The sequence below is a fragment of the Megalops cyprinoides genome, chromosome 11 (genome assembly GCF_013368585.1).
Source record: "Megalops cyprinoides isolate fMegCyp1 chromosome 11, fMegCyp1.pri, whole genome shotgun sequence".
NCBI lineage: Eukaryota > Metazoa > Chordata > Actinopteri > Elopiformes > Megalopidae > Megalops > Megalops cyprinoides.
In genome coordinates, this window is record NC_050593.1 from 15,724,384 (window position 1) to 15,740,040 (window position 15,657).

The following is a 15,657-nucleotide window of genomic DNA, read 5'->3' on the forward strand; positions in this document are numbered from 1 at the left end:
TGGTGGTTGGAGGGAACTACATGCCACCTGTCTGAAGAAAACTTACCATTATTAGTTTTATTTAAAACTGCATGATATACAGAATTTCATCAATTTTCATCAAGTTCTGCTCCAGAGCTGGAGGGCTTAGTGTATGTTTTTATTCAGAAGTGAGACATGATCTGGAAGGAAACAAGCTCTCTCCTGGACCGAGGAGTCTCTCAGAGCGGCTTTCTGTGCATTGCCGTCATTGTGGCACGGTGAAGAAGTAATGTAATGTAAGTAGCCCTCATTAACGTCTGAGCTGCACCGCTGTGGGATGAGCACGCTCTCAACCGGTCACATGATGTCCTCATTCACCCTCACTGTTTCAAAACACGCCTGGAGTCTGACAGCCAGGCAGATGCAGGACTGTCGTCCCTCCTGCGTATCCCAGAAGGCTTCAGGCCTTTATTGCACACTCAGTAGGAATATTTGCTCACTGAGCAATGTGACTGCTTCCATACCACCAACACATGTTTTCGGCCTGTGTGTCAAGGCGTTGTTAACCCTTGAGGATGATTTGTGAGACATATGTTGGACGGAGTGCCAGAAAGGGTTAAAGACAGCGTGACTCTAGGCTGTGAGTCTCACTCCAGGTGTTAGAGTGAAGGTGTGTGTGTGTCCATGGTGTCCCTCATGTCCCAGTCTAGCCTAAGATAGCAAAGATTCTATCATCCACTCATCTCCCCAAGTCGTCTGTGTCTGTCAAGTCCATCTCTCCTTTAAACACACACACACACACACACACACTCCCCATGTAGTTTCCATGATAATATTATGGGCTTCTCCCATCAAGTCTTTATTTACACTACTGTTTGTCGAGGCACTATCTGTCTCATTCCTTCATTTACCCTCCCTATGACACACAGTCAGTCCCTCATTGTCCCTACACACACACAGACACACACACAGACACACACACACACACACACACACACACACACACTCAATGAATGTTTCACGCAGCTAGCTGCACAAATTGAACTGCTGGCCCTTTGTTTGGCGTGGTCTTGCGGTTCGCGCTTGTCTCTGTGTTTTTGTGTCGTACAGTACGTGCATTCACACCACCTCCCTGGCAAACAGCCTGCTTCTCACGCTGCCACTTGTAAGTCTTCCCATGGAAAACAGAGAGCCGTTTACTGCGTGGTTCCCGGGTCCCATTTCCACCCTTTACTGTCAGAACGTAGGCTGGGCTATATTTTACCTTGAATCGAGCTTTGTTTGTTGCTTATTATATAACAGCTTGAGCAGTTAAGTCCGATGTTCGGTCCTTTACACACATTTCGGTAGGAGGCGTATGCTACGGCTGAGTCTTAACAACAGGCTCGCTAACAACTCTCAGCCAATAAGAAATGCTTCTGTGAGCTCCCAAAAACACTCGGCGAATGAGCAGTGCTCCTGTGAGTTTCCAGTCAGCTTTGCTCAAGGGAGCTGGAGAAGGCTCTGAGCCACTGCACAATTCTGCTCTCCCTTTAGCTGCTTTCATCCGAAAAGCACGCACACCCATCAGGGTAGCGGAAGACCACCGCTTTTCCATCAGGCCGAAATTTCATCATGCGTGCCGTGACGAGGGGGTGGGGGGGGAGGCGGGTTACTCCCAGATGCGCAGGCGGGTTAGTCTGTGTTTACACGGTGGTGTAAATCACGTTTCTCCTACTTCACGTTTCAGTCCCGGCGGACTGGCCGGGACCACGGCGGGGAGCGGCCCCGGGGGCCCTCGGGTGGATTACTGCGGCTGGAGAAAAGCCTTACGCAGCTCCCAATCCAAAGCTCGCCTGCAGCGGCTCATTTATGGCTCCATAGCAGAGCTGTGCAGCTCAGGCACCTCTAGGGCGGAGTCCACGTTTTGGCCCATGATTACTGAATGGATTTGCACTCTAGCGGAATATGAATGGCCAAGTGGAGTGCCGAACCAAGCCGGGCCGTCACACAGCTGGGGAGAAAGTACGCTGCATTATATTACTGTCATTTAGCAGATGCTATTATGCAGAGCAATTTACATAGAGTAGGTTACGATTTTGTCCGTTTATGCAGCTGGATATTTACTTAACAGCGTGGGTTAAATACCTTGCCCAGGGGTACAAGAGTAGCACCCTAGCAGGGAATCGCGCCAGCAACCTTTCGGATACGGGCCCTGCTCCTTACCAGTACGCCACACTGCTGTCCCGTGTTGACGGCAGGGGCAGAAGGGACCAGTGCTGGAATGCGGCTGTTTACGAACCCAGCAGAAACAGGCATGTTAATCAGTTTGAGTTTTAAAGGTCTTTACTCTTTACTCCCAGCAGAGACCCTGTCATGTGGCCCCTCTGGTGCGCCACAGAATGCAGTCTTTTCAGGGACCTGTTTGTGGGTCGGTGTTCTGTATTGTCGGCTCACGTGGAACTCCTAGGCCTGAAAGCATGTGGCGAGCGCTTGTTAGAGAATAAGTCATACAACTCACAGCTTCCAAAAATTTCCACATTTTCACCAGTACTAGAAATTAATCGTGGGGGGGAAAAAAAAAAACACAAAACAAAAATTGCAGTTGAATGTAGTCAAGCTTTGCATAATTACAGGAAATCTGATTATTTCAGAAGCCAGTGTACCGTGGATGTGTGAGTAATGGTGAAATTCTGTTTGCCTTCAAACTGCGTGTCGGCCTGGCTCCGTTTCTCTGATTAAAACTGGTTCGCAGTGGTGAAAATAGAAGTGGAAGGTCACATAGCCGTTGTGCGTATGATCACAGAATAGATAAAGATGCGTGCGATAAAAACAACCGGGCGGTAAACAGGAAGACACGCTGAACGGGGTGTCACCGCGCGCATGCGGACCGGTTCTTAGAAGTGGACGCACATTCATCTGCCGATTCTATCGGTGGAGCGATATCTGGCTCGGGCCCTGAAGCTTGACTGGCAGCTTGGCTGAAACTTGCGTTTTCCTTCAGAGCTCTTATAAAAGATTCAGAGGGCTGCGCTCTGTGTGTGTGTGGGTGTGGGTGTGCATGTGTGTGTTTGGCAGCTTCATGCACAGGTCAAACACACACTAATTTTATCTGTGTGTGTGTGTGTGTGTGTGTGTGTGTGTGTGTGAATGGGTGTGTGTGTGCACGTGCATGTCGAGACTGATTTCAATGTCCAGGCATTTCTGGTTGAAATATCATTTATTTCACTCACTAATCACCTCTCCCTGCAGTGGTTCCTTTTAATTGGGGGCCTATGGATGGACAATTGTATGTTCTGCTTATGGATGCATTAGTAAGGACATGAAATTGTACGTTTTGGATGCTATGGTGCAGTTCACTTCACTATATTACAAGCGATAGAACCTGTTCCCAGAAGGACTTCCCTACAACATACAAATCCACTCTTCCCAGGACATCAACGGCAAAAGGTTCTGAAATTAGCTAATTGTATATAGAGCACTTAACATGAGATTATTTTGCTTCATATGCTGCAGTCATATTAGTTACATCATCAGTTGCAGGAGTGGCAGTTTTAATTTTGCAGGTGCTTGCTATAATTATAATTCTGCTCTCAGCAATGATTGCTTGCTGCACTTAAAATATGTTTTAGTTGGTGACACTTTCTTCAGTTTCTCTGTCAGGTGTAAAAGTCTCTGCTGTTTACGTCATGTCTAAAGCTGTGGTCTTCAGCTGTGCTGCTAGGGGTGCATGTTCAAATGAAGGTGGCAAAGGAAGTGTAGGACTGTGCATTAGTTCAGTCCTTTGTGCAGCCCCCTTGAGTACTGGATATTGGCTGAGAGATTGTGGAAGGTCACAGGAGCATTGCTTATTGGCTGAGAGTTATACAAGCCTGTTAACTCAGCCATTGTGCTGACTAGTTAATGTCAGACATTTTAATATTTTGAGATATCACGCATATGATTTCCATATTCATGGTATCAGAAGTGCTTTAACGAATTTAAGTAGGCGTGTGTGTGTGTTGTGGTAAACATCTGCTAGTGATCTGCAGTCAGCTTGTGTGCTTGCTGTGTGATGAAGCTGAACTAGTGGTAAGAAGTACTTTCTATTTCTGTTGTATTTGCCTGCGTGAACTAGGCTGAAAGCAACAGGTTTTCTGACTCTACATTCAACAGCAGAGGGAATGAGTGAAGTATTACACAGGGCATTCCCACTGTTTGTAGTCACAGGTGATCAGCAGTTGGGGGGGATTAAATTACTCTGTAATGGCTAGCTGTTCTGTCATAACAGAGGAAGGGAGTGTGGAAAGTGTAATGGTGTTGTTTGTGAATCTGAATAGATAAGATTTGGTAACTGTTTGAAAGGACACACCATCACATCCGAGAAAAAAAAAAGCCGCTGTGGTCCTTAGGCACTTTACAAGTTTTGAAGCCAAATCAAAGAGGAGAACTGACTGGCATCAGTAATGCTACCTGTCAGTACAAGATACACGTTTCATCACAGGATGAGAATGCAGCAAACCTTTTCTGTTGTTTCTTGCAAGTTTAGCAAGTTTATCCTGCTCAGCTCACATGAGTGGGGTCAGATTTGGCAAGCAGCCTCCTCCACATCGCAAAGGAGCTGGCCAAAACAGCAGTTATTTATGTTCTTATTTATTTTTTTAATTTCAAAATAGGTTTTTGAAATGTATTATTTATTCCGTATGGTCAGGTTAGTTTGTGCTGAGTGTAAACAATGTTGCAATCATTACATCATTAATTTATTCTTATGGTATTCCAGTACAATATGAAGATAAATCTGCATGTCTCCCATTGCTAGAACCCTGGGTATATTGATAATCACAGATTCGCACGTATCATTTCCAAACAGACCATGAAATACATGAATACATGCATATCCAAATGCAGTGCGGATAAACACACATGCACACGCGCCCACACACGCACACACACAGACACACACAAGCACCTTTGATACGCTCGGGTACCGCATGTGGCCTCGTGCCGACCTTCCAAACGGTGCCCGCCTCACTGTGGCGCACCGTGTGACCGGTATGCGAAAAACAGCCCTCGGCTGCGTGCGAGTTTATCAGACGACCGCGTTGGTCTCGCTTCAGCACTCCTGCTCGAGGGCAGGGGTTGTCACGGTGACATGGGTCCCACACGCGATTACCGATTCTGAACAGGGTTGCATAAAGGGGGGGAAAAAACGCACATACATAAACATAATCGGCGCTAATGCTCCAGAGGGGGAGGAGGACACCACATTAAACTTGGATTATTGAAAGCCGCAAGCAGCGGCCATGGCGATCGCCAACCCCGCCTGTAGTTAGAATGTAGGCTCGCTTGCTGTGTGAAGTGGACTTATTACATTATTGGTATTTAGCATACTCTCCTATCCAGAGTGACTTACATTTACAGGTTCCAGTTTTTCATGTTATCCGTTCACACAGCTGGATTTACTGAGGCAATTCTGGGTTAAGTGCTTTGCCCTAGGCTATGACGGTACTGCCCCAGCGGGGAATCGAACTGGCAACCTTGTGGTTGCGAGTCCTGCTCTTTACCCCCGTGCTACATTGTGCGGAGCTGGGAGACGTGGCTCAGACGTGACTGACTGTTTCCACTGACGGGGAGCTGCGCTTGTCTCTTGTTTGTTTGCGGTTAAACATGCTCTCTGTGTGACCTCCTGGTGCTGTCCCGCTGTCAGTGACTTCCTGCGCTTCCCTCTGTAGAGACAACAGACCCGTATCTGCAGAGTGAGAGGGAGACCGTCCTCCTGCAGGATAGGACACTGTACGAAATCATCTCTTCATCAGGTGGAATATTATTGGCTGGCATTACATGGGAGTAATTGCGTTGCTCTCCTCTTTTACGGTCTCCTGATTTTTTTTTTTTCCCCCCATTGTAAGCGAATTTCATTGCTCTTCCTCTGCGCTGCCGAGCTCACCTTGCTGCTGTTCTCCGCACAGGAACCGTGAGGTGGAAGCGAATTTGAATAAGAGTTGGAAAGCACTGTGTCTGTACCTCTGCTGACCCAGGCCGGAAGATGGTCACCCTCTCTGTCCCCTCTGTGTCCTTGCAGGAAGGCGCCGCGCTGCTGGAGTTGACGGACTGAACCATGGCTCAGTTTCCCACACCCTTCGGAGGTGAGTAGTGACACGCGGCGGTCAGGCCGTTGGTCGGCGGCTGTCTCTCTCAGCCCCGTCTTTAGAGGCGCAAAGCCGGAGACTACCTTGGCGTAGTGGTGCGTTTCCCGATTTCACACAGCGTGTATTAAACTTTGCTTTTCTGTGTATGCTTCTGTGCCCCTCCCCTCTCTGTAGAAGCGTCGCACAGTGAGAGTGGTAAGTGTGGCATGGTGGGGGGTGGGTGGGGCCTGTCAGGTCACCTGACCCTTCCTGTACAGCCACGCGGCCAGTGTGGTAATGTATACCGGGAACACCTCCTCATCCTCTAGCGCTGTCACTCACACCTCCCCAGCTCCTGACTGCTCCTCTTTCCCTGACAGTGATACGGGGACAGAGAGAGTGCTTGTTTTCGGACACTTCCTGTCACCTCTTTATCCTCCCGCATAACTGATACCGCTAATGGGCCTCACTCTCCCTCTCGGGCTGCGTCCCTCCGTTAGGACGAAACCCGACCCTGCCAGCTCGTGCCAGGCCGGCGCAGTGGGAAGGGGAGGCAGTCGCGTTCTCCTGCAAGCGCACGCGTGTAACACTCTCTCACACACTCTCTCTCTCACACACACTCTCTCTCTCACACACACTCTCTCTCACACACTCTCTCTCTCACACACTCTCTCTCTCACACACTCTCTCTCTCACACTTTCTCTCACACTCTCTCACACTTTCTCTCACTCTCTCTCACACTCTCTCTCTGACACACTCTCTCTCTGACACACTCTCTCTCTCACACTCTCTCTCACACACTCTCTCTCTCACACACTCTCTCTCTCACACTTTCTCTCACACTCTCTCACACTTTCTCTCACTCTCTCTCTCACACTCTCTCTCTCTGACACACACCCTCTCACACACTCTCTCTCACACACACACACACACACACACACACACACTCTCTCACACACGCATACGCGCACAGACGTGCACACACAGGCCGCAGTGACACCACACCGATGGAACAGAGAGCGTCAGTCTGTTGGAAGGAAAAGGAGAGCTTGGGGACGCTGTCTGTTTTCTACCTACTGATGTGGTTCTTTTTTTCCCTCCTGCTTCATTATGCACAGAAGCTGTGAGCGTAAGCTATAAATATAGATGTGAAGCGATGCAAAAGCCTGACAAGAGCGCTGTGAAACCTGCCCTGCTCGGCCTTGAATCAGTCATCCTTTCCATTTTTTTATAGGCGTGTAAAAACTGAGGGCGAGGCGTCATTGACATATTGAAACACTATGGCTCATATTGGCGTGTTTGTTTCAGCGGTCACATCAGATTTGACTGGAGGTGTACGTGTCGTCTCCTGAACCCCGTCATGACCACAGGGCTGAACACAAGCCCAAACTGAGTCATAAAGTAACAACCATTTTAACAACATCAGCTCTCATGATAACACACAGAGCAGCTCTAATCATGTATTTAATATGTATATCTCATCATGTGTTAGTGGAACTACTGCAGTAATCCCTGATCAGCCAATGTTACAGTGGCTACTGACCTCATTTGTCCTCTCTCCCCATTGTCTTCACTCCATATTTAATTACTGTCTCTTCCCCTGTCTTCCCCTTCTCACTGTTTCTCATTGTCTTCCCCCCCTCCCCTCTCCCTCTCCCTCACTTACTCTTCCTCTCTCTTCCCCTTCCTCTTTCTCTCCCTTTCTCCTACCCTCTCTCCCTCCCCAGGGGGCCTGGATACTTGGGTCATCTCTGTGGATGAGCGGGCCAAACATGACCAGCAGTTCCACAGCCTGACTCCCACGCCAGCTGGGTTCATTACAGGTCAGTCTACATGAGTCTGCCTGAGTAGTTTAACCGTCTTCAAAACCCTCGGCACCGGCCAGAGCACTTGGCTTTGCAACCTTGGGGCAACTGACTGTCCCTTCCCACTTCCACTCCTCCCAAGCATGATGCTTGTCTGCTCTGCCCCCCCTCGGTTCCCACCCCATCCTAGCACCTACTACTTGGACTACTTCTTTTACTTGTATTACTTCTTACTTATTTACTTGTATTATTGCATGTGATAGCGTATGATAACGTATGTATTTGAGTTCCCACAGTTTCTAGGCTGTCTTAGTTTCAGATTCACAGAAGTTAACTTGTCTTGATGCTTGAATGGTGTTGTGCATGCACTTGTTGGTCTGGCAGTGTTTGCTCTTAAAACTTGGGTGGATACACTTCTGCTCCCTTGTGCTGGAAGTCACTCTGGATAAGAATGTCTGCTAAGCATATTTGTAATTTAATTTAAGCGGTACCACAGAGACAGCAGCAGGTTCCTACCAAAGGTAGAAGCAGGAGTTGTTGATTATCCCGGCTCAGGATGCAAGCTCGAATCTGGGTCCTGTCGCCCCTTTCTGCAGGGAGCGTGGCCCACAGACTCGGCGTTTCCCCTCGTTTCAGCGGCAGATGGCTCTGGGGCGGCTGCTGTCTGAACTCTACGGGCGCCGAGCGCGAGTCATATCGCTCCACCCCGCAGAAAGAGGGCCTTTGCAAGGAAATTAGAGGACACAAATATAGAGACTACAGCCTGCGCTGAGGGCTTTTTTGGGGCTGTGAAGAAAGACCTTTTTGTGCAGAGTGAAAAGCTGGAGTTGGTGCGGGGGGGGCTTACTGTTTCCCTGTGGTCCCCTTCTATTTTGGTGGGCTGACCTTTCTTACCTCAGTGGGACAGTTTTGTGCTGGTGGATCCTGAAATACAAAGTGTGAAATGTAAATGGGAGGCCACCCAAGGCTCCTAACACACACTTTTAGCACATGACCTTACTGTCATAATTTCACCTGCATATCTCAGTGGAGCTTGAAATGCATGAGACTTCATTTTGATGAATGTATCCGAAAACCCAGGGAAAGCATGTGTGACTCACTTTGTTGAATAGTGAATGCTTTCATTACACTAAGATGGATAATGTTACATTGCATTACATTACATTATTGTCATTTAGCAGACGCTCTTATCCTTGCATATGTTGCAGTTTTTACATGTTATCCATTTATACAGCTGGATATTTGCTGAGGTAGTACCTTGCCCAAGGATATAGCAGCAGTGCCTCAGTGGGGAATCAAAACAGCAACCTTTTTGGTTACGAGCTTTGCTCCTCACCACTAAATCTATCAACCTTTTTCTTCCTGATGAACTTCAAAATTTCTGAATGGACATTGAGTTGGCGCCTTTTCCCATTTTTCCCCAGTGGTGTCACTTCACAGACTGAGAATCCACTCCCGAAAAGCATTCAGGCCCTCGCCGCTTATGAGGGCCTGAGAGCCAGTCTTCTCAATCGCGCCCCGTTACAGATGCCGCGTGGTGGGAGGGGGTTGAAAGAGAGGGGCTCAGACAGGGAGAATCCGAAACCCTCCTGAGAGAGCGGATCGGAGTGCTTTTTATTACGCACTGCACTTTCATCAGAACAGCCGTATCAGGCGTCCTAATCCACAGACGGTGGCAGAGGCCAGCCGATAGGCCAGCTGATAATGGTCGGTAGAGGGGCAATAAGAGCCGAAAGCTCTCAGCACCACAGCAGTGGCAGGGACCCTTTTGTAAGGAGGCAGTGCGGTAAGTGGGTTTTTGGATAGGGCTCTTTGCTGTGCGGTTTTTGTGTGCTGGGGTATAAATACCCTCCGTGTGAATACGTCTTTGTTTTTCTCGCTGTCCCCAGGTGACCAGGCCAGGAATTTCTTCCTCCAGTCCGGTCTGCCCCCTCCCATCCTCGCACAGATATGGTAAGTGTCTCGGGGACGTCCCTCATTTGTCACAGTGTGACAGAAATCCAGTCAGTGAGGGTTGGGGCTGGATCTTCAGGCAGGGTCAAAGAAAGCTGCTGTCATTGTATGCTCCAGGCCTTGCTGATAATTACTCATTATATCTAAAGTCAGATTTAGGAAATAAAAGGCTTGTATTTTTTTTTTTTTTTTTAAGCTCTACTTAACTGACATTTTTGTGTCAAACGTTCCGGGGGCTTTGAAGGCATTAGATCAGTGTTAGTTTTGCTGAGTGAGTCATAACATTACTGAAAGTAGGAGGAAGGGACCCAGAGGGTGCATGCAGTGGGCTTTCTGGCCCCGCCCACAAAGAGAGGCTGTCTGTGTAGCCCGACCCACAGGGCAAGAGACTGTGTTAAATTGCATCCTTTCCTCGATTGCTACGTCCTCAGTGACCTGGAAATTGTTAACCAGTCACTATGGTAAGGGCAATTCCAGTTTTACAAGAGGTATATGAAGGCATTTCCTCCATTGTCTCCCACAGTGGAGGATGCATTGACTTGTCCTCAGTCAGAGGAATTTTTCAAGGACCTGTGACGCAAACCCCCACACATGTTCACATTCCATACATTTTCTTATTGTTGCGATAGCATGAACAGTCACTACAGAAATACAAAAAATATGTACAGAATATATAAGCAGCCGGAGTACAGTGAGTAATCAAAATCGAGTAAATTATATTTTGACGATTATGAAAATCTCATGGTTTTTTCACTGAATGCTTCGTAAGTAGGTGATGTGATGTAAAGCCTTCCTTTAAAACTTTTTTTTAAATTTGATACACTTGTATGGAAGAAACATTTGCTGGCTAGGTAGTCATAATTAGCCATACATTCCATATTAAAAAAAAGAAAACAATTATCAAAAATAAATTACCAAAAAAAAAAATCTGTCCTGAAGGTAGAAGGGATACCTGCCAAATGTCATATGATATTGACAAAGAGCAAGTGAGGAAAGGACATTCCGTTTCCCTCGCAATATTTGGAACCTCCTTATTTTCCCCCTGCATCTCTTCCTTGTCGAGGAGTGAAGGAATGGATGCCAGAAAGACACTCAAGGGCTCATCTCTAAAGTGCTGGGATGCACTCTGTGTTTGCGGCCTCATGCTGGCTGTTCAGTCAGTGCTCACTGCCACAGGTAGAGAAGTAGAGGTAGCAGCAGCTGGGTGAGAGACTTTCTCTCCAGCATATTGTTACTTCACTGGTGCTTCCACTGTAGAGCTGTGGGTGTTTCCTTGTCCCATGACAAATTCAAATGTACAGTGGCATTTTCTCCCCTGTCTGACCTGGAGCACTGTGCCAATCCTTACATTGGGGCACAGAAGTAAGGAGGCTTTAAATGCTGGCATCCAGGCATTTCTGCATCATTTTCACTGGTTCACTTGCACTTCGTGTGTCCCGCACAGGAGCGTGGCAGTGTGAGTGGATAAACCCTGGCCTGTCTCCCAGTGTCTGTGGCCTGGCCAGACTGCAGGATCCTAGGCTTTTGATCAGATTATCGCCCTGGTCTGAGCCTGCGGGTTGGCATCCACCGACATGATCTGGGTCATGCTATTTAATGCAGTTTACAGTGTAATCCTATCACCGACGCAAGGCAGCCTGCTCCTCCTGTCCCATTTATAAACAGAGGCCTCCAGATTCATTGTGTACCCTGACCACATCATAACAAAATGAGGATTTATCAGATGAATATGTGCAAATAGATGAAAATGGGTAAAAATGTCAAATGGCAAAAAACGTTCCATTCCCCTCGTCCTTATTTTTCTCTCCCTTCACATCTCTCTCTCTTCATCCTTCCTCCCCCCACTCTTGCCCCCCCTCTTCCTCCTTCTCTCTCTTGCTCCCCTCCTCTTTCTCTCTCCCTCCCCTTCTCCTCCCTCCTGTCTCTCCCTTCCCTTCTTCCCTGCCCCCCTGTAGGGCTCTGGCAGACCTCAACAACGATGGAAAAATGGACATCCACGAGTTCTCCATCGCCATGAAGCTGATCAAGCTGAAGCTGCAGGGGCACCCTCTGCCCCCCTCGCTGCCCCCCGCCATGAAGCAGCCGCCCCTCCCCCTGCCCCCGGCCCCGCCCTTCGGTAAGGAAACCGCGCCATCCTTTTACACCCAGAGTTTTGTTATGGAGTGAAGGACATTATGTGTCTGTAGGTTTTACTAACTGGCCATAAGGAGTAAATATGATGCAGAAAGTAAATAATAAAATACAGCTGGGAGGGAGAATCTGTGAAGGGGCAGTTTTACACTTTGATAACCACTTCACTTTGAAGAGCTGTAATTGCAAGAGATCTATGAGGGGATGTGAATCAAAAAGCTCTGTGCTGCTTTGATAGCTCTGTAAAACTGCAGCTTTAGGGCAGAGCTACCAAATTGCTGGTCTGAAGTGTGAGCTGAACCCTGCGGCTTCAAAATGGGTTCAAATCTGGCCGTGTCAATTGCCTGCAGTGACCAGGTGCCCACAGCAGTCGAATAAAGTGGCTTCATTCCACCGGGTTTAGGGGGTGGGTATTTCAGCTAGGGGTTCCTCTTCTCACCGTTCTCAGGCACCCACGTGATTCATCAGGCTTGCTGCTCCGATGGCATCAGCAGAATATTGTGTATCGTCCAATGAGAGCGCACTTCACTATAGTGCACCGTATGACTTTAAGTGCGAAAAACAGCCGTCGGCTTCATGTGAGCGTGTTGGAGGGTTGCATCCGTTTTGCTCCTGTAAGAGTGCAAAGGTAGCCACAGTGAGACGAGCTGTAACGTACCGTTAGTCATTCCAGAGCAGGGTTGAATCAAGGAAAGAGGATGGAGAAACAGCAGCCTCCTGGTGTCTCTCGCAGGTATGGCCCCAATGCCCGGGATGCCAGGTCTCCCGGGGCCGCCCCCTGTACCCCTGCCCGCCATGCCGGGGGTGGGAATGTCTCCCCCTCTCGTGTCATCAGTGCCTCCTCCCGTGCCCCCCATGGCCAACGGAGCGCCCGCCATGATTCAGCCCATGACCGGATTCACACACCCAGGTACGCTCTTTTGTCCTTTCCCATGGTTCCACCCTTTTTTTCCTGCCTCTGTAGTTACACCCCGACCCCCCCCCCCCCGTAGGTACCTCCTTTTCTTCACTTAAGCTGTTCACTGTTCTTCCCGACCAGATATTTCTGTTCAAATGATATTTATTGCTACAGCAGGAAGGCTTTGATACTCATGTGTGATGATGCTGCTTATGAAATAGTATTCAGCATGTGCGCTCTTGTGTGGGGCCAGTGTTGTGTAAATGCACAGTGTGTAGCAGTGGTCGTGGCCGTAGCGTGCGTTTATTCTTGCAGAGAATCTTGATGACATTTCTCTGATCTTCGTCTCCTCTCATGTGCGAATTGGAACTGTGTAGTACAAGCTGCCCATTGTGTCCCTCTCTTTCTCAGCCGCTGCCCTCAACAAAAGCTCCTCTTTCAACCGCTCCAGCACCAAACTGCAGAAGGGACAGTCCTTCGAAACGCCCACGTGAGTCTGCGTTTGGCTACGTGTCTTCTGAGCTCTTTTTGGAGACGTTTGCTGTTTTGCATTGGCGAACGAGACGCACCGGCCAATAGGGAAGGGAGGGGAGTGCAACAGCCAATAGGAACTAGGCTGTTTTTCCACACAGAGGTCGACAGCACAACAGATTGAAGAAAGATTCTTCAGCATAACTCAGTTCAAGTTCAGCTGAGGAAAGGGCCTGTATTTCTGTGCTACTGCGTGCATGCCACCAGATGCCTGCAAATTCCTGGTCACGCTTAGTATGATACCAGAAACATAGACACGCATCTACCAGTTTGTACAGAACTTGTTTTTGCAACAAAAGTTAAATCAGAGAAATATGTCCCAGAGGGCCGTGTGTGTTTCTGTACTTGCCTGTACATGTGTAAAACAGCAACTTGTGTAATATTTTCCAGCCCTGCTTTCCTTGTGGCAGGGTTACACTGTGTCAGAGGTTCTGTCTCTAACCCTGTGTCTCTGTCTGTGCCGCCCGCCCCACCACAGTGCCCCGGCAGCCCCCCCTCCGACAGACTGGGCCGTGCCGCAGTCCTCGCGGCTAAAGTACCGACAGCTCTTCAACAGCCACGACAAGATGATGAGCGGCCATCTCACGGGTACAGCAGATAAATGGTGTTGGAACATTTGTCATCTTAGTCTGACAGCAGTGTCCTATTACGGAAGCTGTAAGCATAGTGGACTCTTCTCTCAGAACGTGTTTTGAACCTGTGTGCTGGAGTCAAGGTCAATGCACGTCTGTGCCAAGCGGGTTTTGATATCTGCCCTGCCCTTTCCTTTTAGGACCACAAGCAAGAACCATCCTCATGCAGTCCAGTTTACCACAAGCCCAGCTGGCTTCTATATGGTGAGACCTAAACCACGCACGTACTTAAATAACAGGAGTATCCTCACACAATGCTATGTGCAGGTGGATGTAAATGCTGGACAAATAACACTTTCTCCATGAGTCACTAACCACTACTCCACTCTGCTGTTGTGACCACTGCTCTGCATTTCTTCTCTGACCACACATCCACGCTACTGCCCAGACCACTGCTTTGTACTGCCACTCTGTCTGCTGCTCCACACTGCTTCTCTAAGCAGGCTCTGATGATCTCAGCGGTGGACCTGTTACACATAGTAAAGTCCTCTTTTGCTTCTTGTCTCTGTAGGAACCTGTCGGACATTGATCAGGATGGGAAGCTGACGGCAGAGGAGTTCATTTTGGCTATGCACCTGATCGACATGGCCATGTCCGGCCTGCCTCTGCCGCCTGTTCTGCCCCCAGACTTCATCCCGCCCACATTCAGGTGTGCCATTTGCTCGCTGCCGTGCACTTTAACCTGAATGCCTGTAGCGTGTGTGACTGTGGCTTTTAGCAGGTCGTTCTCACTTACCACTACGTGTGACTTTGATTCAGAGTTTGATTGCTCTTGCCTGTCAGCGGGCGTAACAGCGGCGTGGTTGCTCTCCCTCCAGGAGAGTGCGCTCGGGCAGCGGGATCTCGGTGGCCAGCCTGCACGTGGCCGACCAGTGGGTCTCGGAGGAGACCGATGAGGAGGACTCGCAGAGCGCAGAAAAGAAGCTGCCAGGTGAGCAGACACATGAGTAAAAAGAAACATGGTTAGACAATTCGAGGAGCTTGGCTGATGCACCTCTGCTATGCTTGGGAGAGAAGTGTTTGAGTGCTCCGTCTCTTCCCCCCCCAGTGACGTTCGAGGACAAAAAGCGGGAGAACTTCGAGCGGGGGAACCTGGAGCTGGAGAAGCGGCGGCAGGCCCTGCTGGAGCAGCAGAGGAAGGAGCAGGAGAGGCTGGCTGCGCTGGAGAGGCAGGAGCAGGAGAGGAAGGAGCGGGAGCGTCTGGAGCAGGAGAGACGCCGCCAGCAGGAGCTGGAGAGGCAGCTGGAGAAGCAGAGGGAGCTGGAGAGGCAGAGGGAGGAGGAGAGGCGCAGGGAGATCGAGCGGAGAGAGGTGAGGGGGGAGAGGCGCAAGGAGACCGAGAGGAGAGAGGTGAGGGGGAGAGAGAGAGGCGCAAGGAGATCGAGAGGAGAGAGGTGAGGGGGGAGAGGCGCAAGGAGACCGAGAGGAGAGAGGTGAGGGGGAAAGAGAGAGGCGCAAGGAGATTAAGAGGAGAGAGGTGTAGGAGACCGAGAGGTGAGGGGGGAGAGGCGCAAGGAGATCGAGAGGAGAGAGGTGAGGAGGAGAGCAACAATGAGACGGAGTTGAGGAAGAGAGCAGCAATGAGATAGTGATGAGGGGGAGAGACAAGGAGTGGAAAGAGATGAGGAGCAAAAATGCAAAGAGATCAATAGGAGAGAGG

General features: G+C 49.3%; 1 protein-coding gene across 3 annotated transcripts in view; it reads left to right on the forward strand.

Moving 5' to 3' along the window:
- LOC118785474 (intersectin-1-like) overlaps positions 1-15,657 on the forward strand; it is a 52,205-nt gene that overhangs the window by 11,443 nt on the left and 25,105 nt on the right. For all 3 annotated transcript variants that reach the window (XM_036540143.1, XM_036540144.1, XM_036540145.1), the window contains exons 2-12: positions 6,002-6,065; positions 7,776-7,871; positions 9,743-9,806; positions 11,762-11,922; positions 12,670-12,846; positions 13,246-13,324; positions 13,844-13,953; positions 14,138-14,201; positions 14,509-14,646; positions 14,816-14,928; positions 15,046-15,308. In XM_036540143.1, the coding sequence (XP_036396036.1) occupies positions 6,038-6,065; positions 7,776-7,871; positions 9,743-9,806; positions 11,762-11,922; positions 12,670-12,846; positions 13,246-13,324; positions 13,844-13,953; positions 14,138-14,201; positions 14,509-14,646; positions 14,816-14,928; positions 15,046-15,308 (1,293 nt within the window). In that variant the 5' untranslated portion in view covers positions 6,002-6,037. The remainder of the gene's footprint in view (positions 1-6,001; positions 6,066-7,775; positions 7,872-9,742; positions 9,807-11,761; positions 11,923-12,669; positions 12,847-13,245; positions 13,325-13,843; positions 13,954-14,137; positions 14,202-14,508; positions 14,647-14,815; positions 14,929-15,045; positions 15,309-15,657) is intronic.